Source organism: Arachis ipaensis, chromosome B4 (genome assembly GCF_059453495.1).
Source record: "Arachis ipaensis isolate K30076 ecotype BB chromosome B4, ASM5945349v1, whole genome shotgun sequence".
NCBI classification, from domain to species: domain Eukaryota; kingdom Viridiplantae; phylum Streptophyta; class Magnoliopsida; order Fabales; family Fabaceae; genus Arachis; species Arachis ipaensis.
This window is the reverse complement of record NC_142439.1, coordinates 1,598,736-1,610,903: the sequence shown is the minus strand read 5'-3', so window position 1 is coordinate 1,610,903 and position 12,168 is coordinate 1,598,736. Positions and strand designations below refer to the sequence as shown.

General features: G+C 34.2%; 1 protein-coding gene across 1 annotated transcript; it reads left to right on the top strand.

The window, feature by feature from the left end:
- The first annotated feature begins 5,591 nt into the window (after window positions 1–5,591).
- LOC107638299 (DCD domain-containing protein NRP-B) lies at window positions 5,592–10,724 on the top strand. Its single transcript, XM_016341512.3, has 5 exons — window positions 5,592–6,504; window positions 7,434–7,534; window positions 9,103–9,186; window positions 10,005–10,115; window positions 10,413–10,724. The coding sequence occupies exons 1-5, from the start codon at window positions 5,940–5,942 to the stop codon at window positions 10,482–10,484; spliced, it is 933 nt and encodes a 310-aa protein (XP_016196998.1). The 5' UTR covers window positions 5,592–5,939; the 3' UTR covers window positions 10,485–10,724.
- The last annotated feature ends 1,444 nt before the right edge of the window (window positions 10,725–12,168 follow it).

The window sequence follows — 12,168 nt, the reverse complement described above, 5'->3', positions numbered from 1 at the left end:
TAAAAAGGGTTGATCATTTTACTCCCCAAATTATTTCTATGTTCCGCTTGATCCGTAGGCCTCCCAAAAAAGGGAGGGGGACTATATTTCTGGGAGCGAACTCCAGGCAAATATGAAGCGCATGGATACAAGTTATGCCGTGGAATGAAAGAGAATTCCGAATCAGCTTTGTATACGAGCAAAGAAGCTAATAAATAATGCAACTAGGAATCTCATGGAGAGTTCGATCCTGGCTCAGGATGAACGCTGGCGCATGCCTTACATATGCAAGTCGGACAGGAAGTGGTGTTTTCAGTGGCGGACAGGTGAGTAACGCGTAAGAACCTGCCCTTGGGAGGGAAACAACAGCTGGAAACGGCTGCTAATACCCCGTAGGATGAGGAGCAAAAGGAGGAATCCGCCCGAGGAGGGGCTCGCGTCTTATTAGCTAGTTAGTGAGGTAATAGCTTACCAAGGCGATTATCAGTAGCTGGTCCGAGAGGATGATCAGCCACACTGGGACTGAGATACGGCCCAGACTCCTACGAGAGACAGCAGTGGAAAATTTTCTGCAATGGGCAAAAGTCTGACGGAGCAATCTTGAGTGGAGGTAGGGTGATAAGCCGGAGGAAGGTGAGGATGACGTCAAGTCATCATACCCCTTATGCCCTGGGCGACACACGTGCTACAATGGCCGGACAAAGGATCGTGATCCCGCGAGGGTGAGCTAACTCCAAAAATCCGTCCTCAATTTGGATTGTAGGCTGCAACCCGCCTGCATGAAGCCGGAATTGCTAGTAATCGTCGGTCAGTCATACGGCGATGAATTCTTTTCCAGGCCTTGTACACACCGCCCGTCACACTATGGGAGCTGGCCATGCCCGAAGTCGTTACCTTAATCGGAAGGAGGGGGATGTCGAAGGCAGGGCTAGTGACTGGAGTGAAGTCGTAACAAGGTAGCCGTACTAGAAGGTGCGGTTGGATCACCTCCTTTTCAGGGAGAGCTAATGCTTGTTGGATAGTTTGGTTTGACACGGCTTCACACCCCAAAAGAAGCGAGCTACGTCTGAGTTAAATTTGGAGATAGAAGTTTTCTTTCGTTTCTCGGAGGTGAAGTAAGACTAAGCTCATAAGCTTATTATCCTAGGTCGGAACAAGTTGATAGGAGCTCTTTCTTTTTTTTCGCACCATGTCGCCATACGGGGGCGAAAAAAAAAAGAAAGAAAGAAAGAGAGGGATGGGGTTTTTCTCGCTTTGGCATAGCGGGCCTCAGCGAGAGGCCCACACGACGGGCTATTAGCTCAGTGGTAGAGCGCGCCCCTGATAATTGCATCGTTGTGCTTGGACTGTGAGGGCTCTCAGCCACATGGATAGTCCAATACGCTCATCGGTGCCTGACCCTGAGATGTGGATCATCCAAGGCACATTAGCATGGCGTACTTCTCCTGTTCGAACCGGGATTTGAAACCAAACTTCTCCTCAGGATGATAGATGGGACGATTCAGGTGAGATCCAATGTAGATCTAACTTTCTATTCACTCATGGGATCTGGGCGGTCCGGGAAAGACCACCACGGCTCCTCTCTTCTCGAGAATTCATACATCCCTTATCAGTATATGTACAGTTATCTCTCGAGCACAGGTTTAGGTTCGGCCTCAATGGAAAAAGAAAAACAGAGCACCTAACAACGTATCTTCACAGACCAAGAACTACGAGATTGCCCCTTTCATTCTGGGGTGACAGTGAGATCGTACCATTCGAGCCTTTTTTTTCATGCTTTTCCGGGGGTCTGGAGAAAATTGCAATAGGATTTTTCTAATATTTCCTTCCCGAAAGGAAAAACTTTAAATTCTTTTTACTTTTCGCAGGGACCAGGAGACCCAGACCCATCTTCACCCGACCCATGAACACCCCTAGCCATCGTCGCCATCTCCCTCCTCCTCTGCCCTATCATCTCCATGACCACATTATCCACCACTCCGATCGCTTTCTTAAACTTCTTCTTTGAACCAATATTCAGTAATCGTTTCAGTTTTCATATGAGCGGCAACGGCGACATTGCTCGTTGTACTGATAGCTTATATGTGAGGTCGAAGCTGTCTGCCAACTTGAACTCCAGGAAAGAAGGAATGAAGCACCCATGGCGCATTCCAAATGAGAATTTGCATATAATGTCGAAAGAGAATCTTCTCATGATGTCGAAGAAGAATCTTCTCATAATGTCCTAATGTCCAACAATCTATATTGCTCGCCGGAAAGTGGAGAAATGTGTGTCCTTGGAGTAGTCGTGGAACTTGGTCTTAAGGATGTGGTGGATGTTGTTGGGGTTGGAGGTGATGCTGTTACCAAGGACGTGGAGATGGATGCTTCTGGTGGGTGAAGTACGGAGGAGGTGGGTGTACCAGTCATAGATATTTAGGAAGTGTTTGGTCCATGACATGTTGAGGTAGGTGCGACACGCGTGACAATTACACCATGGCTTGATCTTGGAGTTGAAGAGGAGCAAGAAAAAGATGGAAAAGAATAATGTGAAGGTGAAGAAGGAGAGTATTGTTGAGTTAAGAAATTAAATAAATTAATTGATGATGACAAACATTATTTTATTGGGCAAAATAAATAATTAAATGTTGATTATTTAATTACATTTTGCTTATTATTTGAGATTAAGTATTGCAGGCTAAAAGGAATTGTTGCAACAGCCCAATATAAGAGCAAGCAGCCCAAGTGGATGAAAGCTAGAAACAAGGCTGGTAAGCTATAATATAAATAGAAGCCCAAAGAAAATCAAAGCAAGAGATCAGGCGGGCCAAGCAAAACAAGACCCGATCCAAGCCCGATTTGATTTCAGTAAATCCCTCCATCTTGCTTTCAAAGCAACGTTCAATTTTTCTGTGTCTCAGTCAAATCACAGAAGTAAGAGAAAGTGCTTAATTCCTAAGTTATTCACAGAAGAAGAAAGAAAGAGAAGGGTAGGCAAGAAAGGTTGAAGTCAAATAGCAAGTTCAAACCAAATCAAGCTTAGGCAAATGTTAAAGGTAAATCATTTCCTATTGCATGAATACTGCGTTCTTCTCTTCTTCTCAACTCTCTGCCATTCCGAAAATGGGTTACAAGGGAAAGTTGATTTCTGCCCAAATCTGTTGTGTATCTACTACGGTCACGAGTAAGTCTTGGGGACCAAGTAGTTTATCAATGGCTCAGATCCGTTTTTACTATTGGAAGACTTTTGTGGTTGTTATTTTATGGCTTTCGGTCAACAAGAGAAGGTCAGAAATAAAGTTTCTACTATGAGGATCAATGAGAAAAAGTGAGTTTGTGGGTTGGTGAAGCACAGTGCTCAAGAAGTTGACCTAGGAAGAAGAACCCAGCAACATGCAAGGAGATAAAAGAAGATTTTCTGTTTATTCAGAAGCAAGGAGAGATAACCCAGAGTATTGAGGTTTTGTTCTGTGAAGAAGCTCTCTGAAGAAGTTCCTCTACTTAGACAATGCTTTCTTTCAAAGAAGCATTCCGTCAAAAATGAAGAACTGAATCAGAGACATGCAAATCTGGTTTATCACATAGCAAAGAGGCTGTTGATGAAGTCAATCTCTTTCATGTTTTACAGATTGTAATTTACTTTTCAATATTTATCTTTCTGTAATTTCTTGAGTGAAAAGACATATTGAGAGAGCTCAAGTAAAAGCCAAAGAGTGAAAAGAGGCTGAGAGATACACTTGAGAGAAAAGGCTAGAGTTATTTTCAGATTTCTTTAGGTAAGTCTGTGTCTTGTATCTTGTACCAGTGAGGTACCCCTTTCTTAGTTGGGTGAGCACTAAGAGTGAAGAGTTAGGTATTGGCATAGCCAATGTCAAGCTAGGTTAGAACTTGAGTGTGAAATGATTGTGCCAATCTTGTGGAATTTGTGTATGTAATACTTTAACTATAGTGGAAATTCCACCACTGTTGTGGTGGAGACTGGACGTAGGTTGCATAGCACAAGGCAACCGAACCAGGATACATGGTGGTGTTAGCTTTTCTCTTCTCGGCTCTGTTATATTTTCTGATATTCATGAGACAAAACAAAATTGTCTCATAAATTTCCGCTGCTGAGTTCAAATAGAATCAGATTGCAAGAATATAAAAAAGAGGTTATTTCAGTAACATAAAGAAAGGCATAAATTCAACCCCCTTCTCTAAGCCTTCTACAACCTTCAAGTATGAATGTTAGAGTTATGTGAAATATGACGAAAATTGGGGAAGAACAGTGTCATTTTCGAACAAAGAGGTCAGGGATCATTTTGTCCCCCGTTGGAGTTGTCAGGGATTATTTTGTTCCCTATTAGAGTTCTCAGGGACCATTTTATCTTCCGTTAGAGTTGATGGAACTAAGAACCTAAGTGACTGACAGAATTAATTATTAGGGACTAATCGAGTAATTACTTTTAGTTGAAGACTAAAGTGTTTGATCTAAAATTCTTTGAGAACTAAAATGGGTAAATATTCTAATAATAATAAAAGTACTTTATCTCCTATTATAAAGTGATCTTTAACTACCTAATTGATGTCCAATACTTCTAGAAAGAACAATGGTTCACCACATAAATAATAAAATAAAAAAAATTAACATTTTTCTCTTCTTGTTGTTTTCATATCATCATTACTTTTGTCACCTCACTTTTAAGATCATCGAGATCTAATCTCTTTTATGTTTTTTTTTTAAAGAAAAACAAATTAAAGTAGATTTTGAAAAAGAAAATAAAGAATTGAATGTGAGAGAGAGGAGTGAAATTTGAGCTGGTGGAGGTGAAAAGGTAAAATGGAGGCAGCACATAATAAAAGTGCGACAGCAAAAGTTGAGTTGGTTTCGCCATTTTCCTTGTGTTGGCAATTGAATTCATAATTCTAAACGATAGTAGAACAGATCGATAAATCTAGATAAGTGAGACAAAAATGAAAAAGAAAAGAAAAAGCGGTGGTGACAATGACAATAACAGTGACAGTGGAAGAGAAAACAGAAAAGAAAGTAGAAAGAAGAGAAAAGAAGAAAATGAGATGAGAGAAAATAGAAAATGATAAAAGTAAAAATAGGAACAAAATAAATAATTTAAAAGATAGTTATAGATAAAAAAGTTAAATTTTATATTTTATGCCTTGTATTTCACTGTTTTAACTTTAACAAAAGACACTAAAAATATATATTTTGTGTATATTATTGTATCTAAAAAAACTTATCTTTTAATAAACAAATGATAGACATATATTACCGTGTTTATATTTTTAATGTTCATGTTTCTCTAATCAAACCCTACTTATAAGCCCACTTAATCGCCAATAAACTATAATTTAAATGTGATAATCTCCTCATAGATAGTCACGAGTTCGAACCTCACCTCTAACTTAAAAATAAAAAATAAAAAATAAAAAATAAAAAAACAAAAACACTTAATCTATTTTTACCGGGAGTGTCGCATCATTTCAAACTTTAGCTACATCTTCTAGAAATATGTATACTAGGAAATTTCCATGTATACTAAATCAAAACACGAGGAAATACTCAACGCCATACCCAACTACTCCCTGTCCATGTAGTCCCTGTCCACTTCCCCCCACCCCACTCTCTCTTTCTATTTGTCTTTCACCTTTGTACGCGGTTTGGTTCCGTCACCAGTTGAATTAATAACTTATGAAATAAAATAATCAAAATAAAAAGGGAAATAGACCCACTCAAATGAAAAAGTCAGTTCATAATTCATATTTCAAATTTAGATTATACTCCATTTTCTTTGACAATTACACATGCCCTGCCCCTGCCCCTGTCCCAGTCAACCTCACTTTCGTGGGAATTTCATACCCAACCAAACTCCCTTCTTTATTAGTTAACACTTGTTCATTTCTTTATCATTTCCATCATTCCTATCGTTCTATTCCAATTCCAATCTCAAGGGTTTCTTCTACTCATCTTTAATTATTTGGTGGCCATGGAGAACAACAATCAGCAATCTTTTTGGCAATTTAGTGACCAGCTTAGGCTTCAAACATCTAGTTTGGCCAATCTGTCTCTTAATGGTTCAATTTGGAGCAACAATTATGCCACAAAAAGGACCGATCAGAGGAGGAACTTAGATGTGAAGGGCACTGAATTCAACCCATCAAAATCCTATGATCTCAATTCCGATTCCAATGGATCCCTTTTCTCTATGCCACATATTCAGAATCCTGCTTTTGTGGGTCTTAATGGAGGCTTCAACAAGGGAAGTTATTCCGACAATACTCCTTCTTATGTTAGCCTCAACAACAATAGTAGCATCAACTTGAAGGGTCACAAGACAGGTTTTGTTGACTTTCAAGCAGCCAAAAAGGGCAGGAACAACACCAACACCAACACCAACGGCAAGAAGCATGGAGACAATACCAATGATGTCGCCAAGAAACTCAAAACACTGCCACCATCGGAGTCTTTGCCGAGATATGAAACTGTGGGTGGATATATCTTTGTTTGCAACAATGATACCATGGCAGAGAACCTCAAAAGACAGCTGTTTGGTGCGTCTTACTCTCTCTAACCCTCAAATTACTATTAGTTACACCAGGTAAAGAGGCTGAAAACGTCTTTTAAAAAAATGTTTTTTAATAACTAAAATTTAATGTATATAATCGATTAAATCGTGTTATTTTTGTTAAAATTAGACTAGATAAATTAATTTAATCGAAAAATGGTGAATCAAATCTTGAATTGGTCTAAATTAATATTGTTTTTTATAAAAAATGACTAAAATACTTCTATTATATATATTAATTTTGAGAATCCTAAATTTTAGTCCTTTATTTTTTTATTGTAGAGTTAGGATTTAAAATTTTTAAAATTAATATATATATATATATATAATAAGAGTATTTTAATCATTTTTTATAATAAAGATATTGCATTTATTTTTTATAAAAAAAATATTAATTTAGACCAGTTCAAATTTTGATTTACCATTTTTTCGGTTGAATAAATTTGTCTAGCCTAATTTTGACAAAAATAACATAATTTAATCGATTATATATGTTAAATTTTAATTATTGAAAAATATATTTAAAAAAAGACGTTTTAAGCGTCTTTATGTGAGTGGCTTCCTATTATTATTATTATTATTAGCCATTTTACACTAATAAAGATTTTAATTTTAAGAAAATGATATAAAAAAATACAGATCATAAAATGATCTACAAAATATATGATGTTTAACAAAATAAACCAAATGTATATAAATATATATAAATAAATTGACTATATTTTTAGTTTATTATATAAAATGGGATATATTTTTTTGAATATTTTATTATTTACATTTTTTTTAAATTTATTTTATTAAAATCGTAATTTGCATAAAGTAATGTGGACTTTGCAACTAGATTTGTGTCCCCCGAGATTTTAATTGTTATCTAAATGAGTTTTGATGGAAAATATTTGGGTTTTTTTTTTGTAGGTCTCCCTCCACGATACCGTGATTCTGTTCGAGCAATTACTCCGGGGTTGCCCCTTTTTCTCTACAACTATTCTACCCATCAACTTCATGGAATTTTTGAGGTACATATACCTTTTTATATCTTAGATTTTTCATTTTATTTTATTGTCTTCGTGTTTCTATATTTATTAGTGGTATCATGAAATTTTTGAGCTACATATTACTTATAATGCGGTTTGAATTGAATGATTTTTTTAGAGAATTCAATCAAATATGATCTAATTTCAAACGATCTGGATTGGATTGAATTTCCAGTTTTGTAAGTTAAAAAAATTAAATATATATAATAAATCTTAACGTTAAATTTTGAAATACCAAAAAATATTATAACAAGTCTCAATAATATATTAAAAAATTAACAATAACATAATAATAAAAATAAAATTATAGACTACTTAAAATAAATAAATAAATTTTGAATTCATAAAATATTTACTAAATAATAATACATAAATAACATAAAAATTTATAACAAATTAAATATATTATAAATAAAATTTTAAATATAATAATAAAATAATAATATTATAGCATATTGTGCGATTTGGATCGGATTGGATTGGATCAATTTTAAGAAATAAATCCGAAATCCGATTCAATTTATGCGGTTTGTCAAAAGTAGAATCCAATCAAAACTAAATGAATGCAGTATTAATCGGTTTCCGGTTTGGATTAAATTGAATGTACGGTTTGATTTGGATCGATTTGGATTTAAACATCCCAATATTTATTGGTGGTCATGCAAGCTAAGGGCAGCATGAGTCTGGAAGGATCTAGAACAGAAGCAAGGTAAGGTGTGAAAACTCTGTTCTGGTGCAGAGTTTGTGAGATGAGAGCGAAAGAGAGAAGAGAATTTAGGTAGTGTTTGTTTTGAGGTATTGAGACAGAGACTGAGAGACTGAAACTCAGTATCATGTTTGTTGGTTCAGAGACTGGTACTAAAATTTCTGTCTCTGTCCCTAAAATTTTAGTATTTCAGTACCTCCAAAAAGTAGGGACACAGGGAACTAAAATTTTTAGAGAGGAGACTGAAACTTTAATAACATTTTATACATAAAATATCCTCATTTCAATTAATTAATTCCAATTTTATCCTTTGTACAAATTAAATTAGAGTTTCATTCTTGTTTCAATTTCTGTCTTCCACTTTGCACCAAACAGAATACTGAGATTTATTTCAATCTCTGTTTCTCAATCTCAGTCTTTCCGTCTCTGTCTCTCAACCAAACGCTAAGTGAGGGTCAGAAAATGAGAAATGAAATTAAGGGATGAATCACAATCTGTATAAGCTATAATTAGAAGCTTGCAAGTTGCATACACCTAAGCTAACTTCCTAACTGATTAAGTTATAATCCTAACTCACTTGTGATGAATGAATAATAATCTAACTAATTACTAATTAGATTCTAAATTAGCTAAACTGCTGAGTCATCTTTATTACACACTAGTTACAAGAGAGATGATAGGTGATTATGAGTTAATAATTTGGTGATTAGAAGGGAACACTTTATTTTGACCGAGATTGTATGTTTTGAAACCGTTTCCAATCAAGTCATGTATATATTAATAAGTTAATACATATCTTTTACTAATCAATTTTTTCCCCTTCTTTTTTTTTGTCAAATTTTAGGCTGCAAGTTTTGGTGGAAATAACATTGACCCAACAGCTTGGGAGGACAAAAAGTGCCTTGGTGAATCTCGTTTCCCTGCTCAGGTATGTTAGCCAATCAGTCGGAATTGGTTTTTGAAAGAAGTGCCTATTTTTTTTATCTTTTAAAAAAGATTTTATTTTAAACAGACAATTTTTTTTCATATTTAAATAGATTTTTTAAAAATAGTTTTCAAGTATTAAAAACGTATTTTATTTTTGTTTTTTTTTAAAACAAAATTTTGTTAATTTTTTAAAAAATCAAATAATTTATTTTTTTAATAAAAGTATTTTTTAGAAGATGTATTTAAATAGGTTTTAAATAAAATAAAAGTACTTAATTTTTTTTTTAAATATTTTTTTATTAAAAAAAATCAATCCAAATTAAGTATATTTATTATTACGATAGTCCTTTTCCTTTGCTATTCAAATCATTTCTCGCTTTCGCATAATAATAGGAAAGTAAAATCAAGAGTTTGCTGTTAAAAAAGGATTTGAATTCTCTAAAGTTTGAATTTTACTTTAAAGAGTAAAGTGTGATCTTTTACCATTGAATATTTTCTCTTTCATATTTATTTTTGGTCTCACCTTTAAAATAAATGGTGAGAAATCACATTTTACTCTTTAAAGTGAGATCCAAACTTTAGAGGATCCAAATCTGTTAAAAAATACTAAATTACCTTTGTTTAATAACTAATTTATTATATAAATATTAATCCATTGTTTGATTTACTCAAAATTTTTGTATGTAGAAAGTGTGAACAGATGTTTCATTAAGTGAAAAGGGAAAATAGATAAAAATATTTACTGACATATAACCGGTTTTGTTAGTTTAATTTGTGAAAACTCATGAATTGCCTTTCAATCTTTCATGACGGATATAGGTTCAAGTAGTCACTAGAAAAATCTGTGAGCCACTTGAGGAGGATTCCTTCAGGCCAATTCTTCACCATTATGATGGTCCCAAGTTTCGTCTTGAGCTTAGTGTCTCCGAGGTATTTTCATGTTTTTACTTGCTGATTATTTCTATCCTCATTGATTTTTGGTTTTATTTTCATTATTTTCAGGGTTTAGGATTTTATTTAATTGGAAATACTAAAACGTGAAAATTCAAGTTGATAGCTGATAGACGTTAGATGACAATTTAGTCAAACTTGTTAACTCATTTAACGATTCTTATCTATCAACTTTATATAAAGTTAACTGCACCTGAATTATTATACTAAAAATAAAAATAGAATTCAATCAATTTTTGCTCTTTACTGACATATGTTTTTTATTTTGGTTTGCAGGCATTGTCTCTACTAGACATTTTTGCTGATCAGAATAGCTTCGATGATATTTTCAAGGCTATACCGGCATAAAAGAGTAGTAATTCTAGAGAATAATAATATAAGGTGAAGAAGATAAGAACAAGGAATATAGTGGGTGGCGATTGGATATTCAGCATATATATTTGGTGTTGTGCTATTTGTACAGAAGGCTGTTATGCCTGATTATCATTATTCTTGTACTATAAAATTCTATTGAAACATAAGAAAGTGCAGAAAGGATGACTAATCCTGCTTATGATTTGTTATAAAAGGAGCTATAAATTGAGGTAATGAAAAGATCTGCCTGAAGGAAATGGGAGCCTATAATGTAAACTTAGCGTCACTTCAAACTTCGTTCAAATTTCAAATGGAGAGAAAAGTTATAATCACATGTATGTTCATATGCCACACTTATGCGACACATGAGCGTGCCCATATGTAGGCTTGGCCCTTGGGGCACATTCCATTTTGTTGCACCCACTTCCACCACATCTAATGATAATAACATAATTAAGGTCCATCAAACTCCACTACAACTCTTCACACATGCTGTTGCGTCGTAGCTATTCCTTCCATTAGGTAGTGTTTGGTTAATGTCTATGTATTCCTTCCATTAGGTAGTGTTTGGTTAATGTCTATGTCTCACATGTGTGCTGTTTGGTTTGGTGAGATACATATTTTCAAAAGATACGGGAGGATACGGATTGACACGGAGATACTAAATTCGTGTACCTCCAATTTGGTGAGATCCTGAAACACAACTTGTGAGACACTGATTTTTTACTCTTTTACTCATATTGAATTTTTAAAATTTGTCTTCTTATCTCCTCAAACTTTTTTTTTTCTCTTCCTCTCTTAGATTCTACAACCAAATTTATCTTTTTATTTTCTTTAAGAAAAAAAATTGTACATTTAATTTTTTTATTGATTTAAATTTTAATTAATCTTTAATAAATTCTGAGCTTTGATTTTTTATTTTTTTTCAAAAAAATTATATATTTAATATTTAAATGATAATTTAAGATGATATTAGAAGAAATAAAAAATACTAGAAGAAAATAAAAATTCTATGGTGATGATATGCAGTGTTTGGGGTAATGGGTTTACAATGATGGTGGTAAAATTTGTGGTTGAATGCAAGGTAATTCAATCTTTTTTAAATATATGTCTTGTTTCTAATTTTTGCCAAACACAATATATAGTCATAGACACAAATATTTTATGTCCATATCTTTAATGTCTGTATCTTTCTGTCTATGTCTCATCATATACATCAACCAAACAGAGCCTAAAGACATGCCAAATCAAAAAGGAATTAACTCCACTAGGATAGGGTGGTATCGGTCTAAGCATGGTACACAAATAATGTGGTCAACCATACATCTTGCATCAGTCTAAAATACATTTTTAATTAACTTATCAACATCAAATTTAAGCTCATAAAAAAAGTTCTAATTGTTAGGATTTGGTTGAATTAGTCCCACATTGCTCAGGATAGCAAATGGAGTGGGTGGCCTAGACTATAAATATGAGGCTAAGTTCTCCATTTGTTTTTGCACCAGTTAGAAACACTTTAAGCTTGTATCTGATTTTTCTTTTCCTCTGTACTCTTTGATTAGAGAGTGTTGTGAGGTGTAGTTAGATATTTGCTTTGAGAGAGTGTGGGTGTACTGGGGTGCCGGTGAGAGAAAGAAGTCTATGTGTTGTAACAATTTTCACATAGTGATATTCTCTG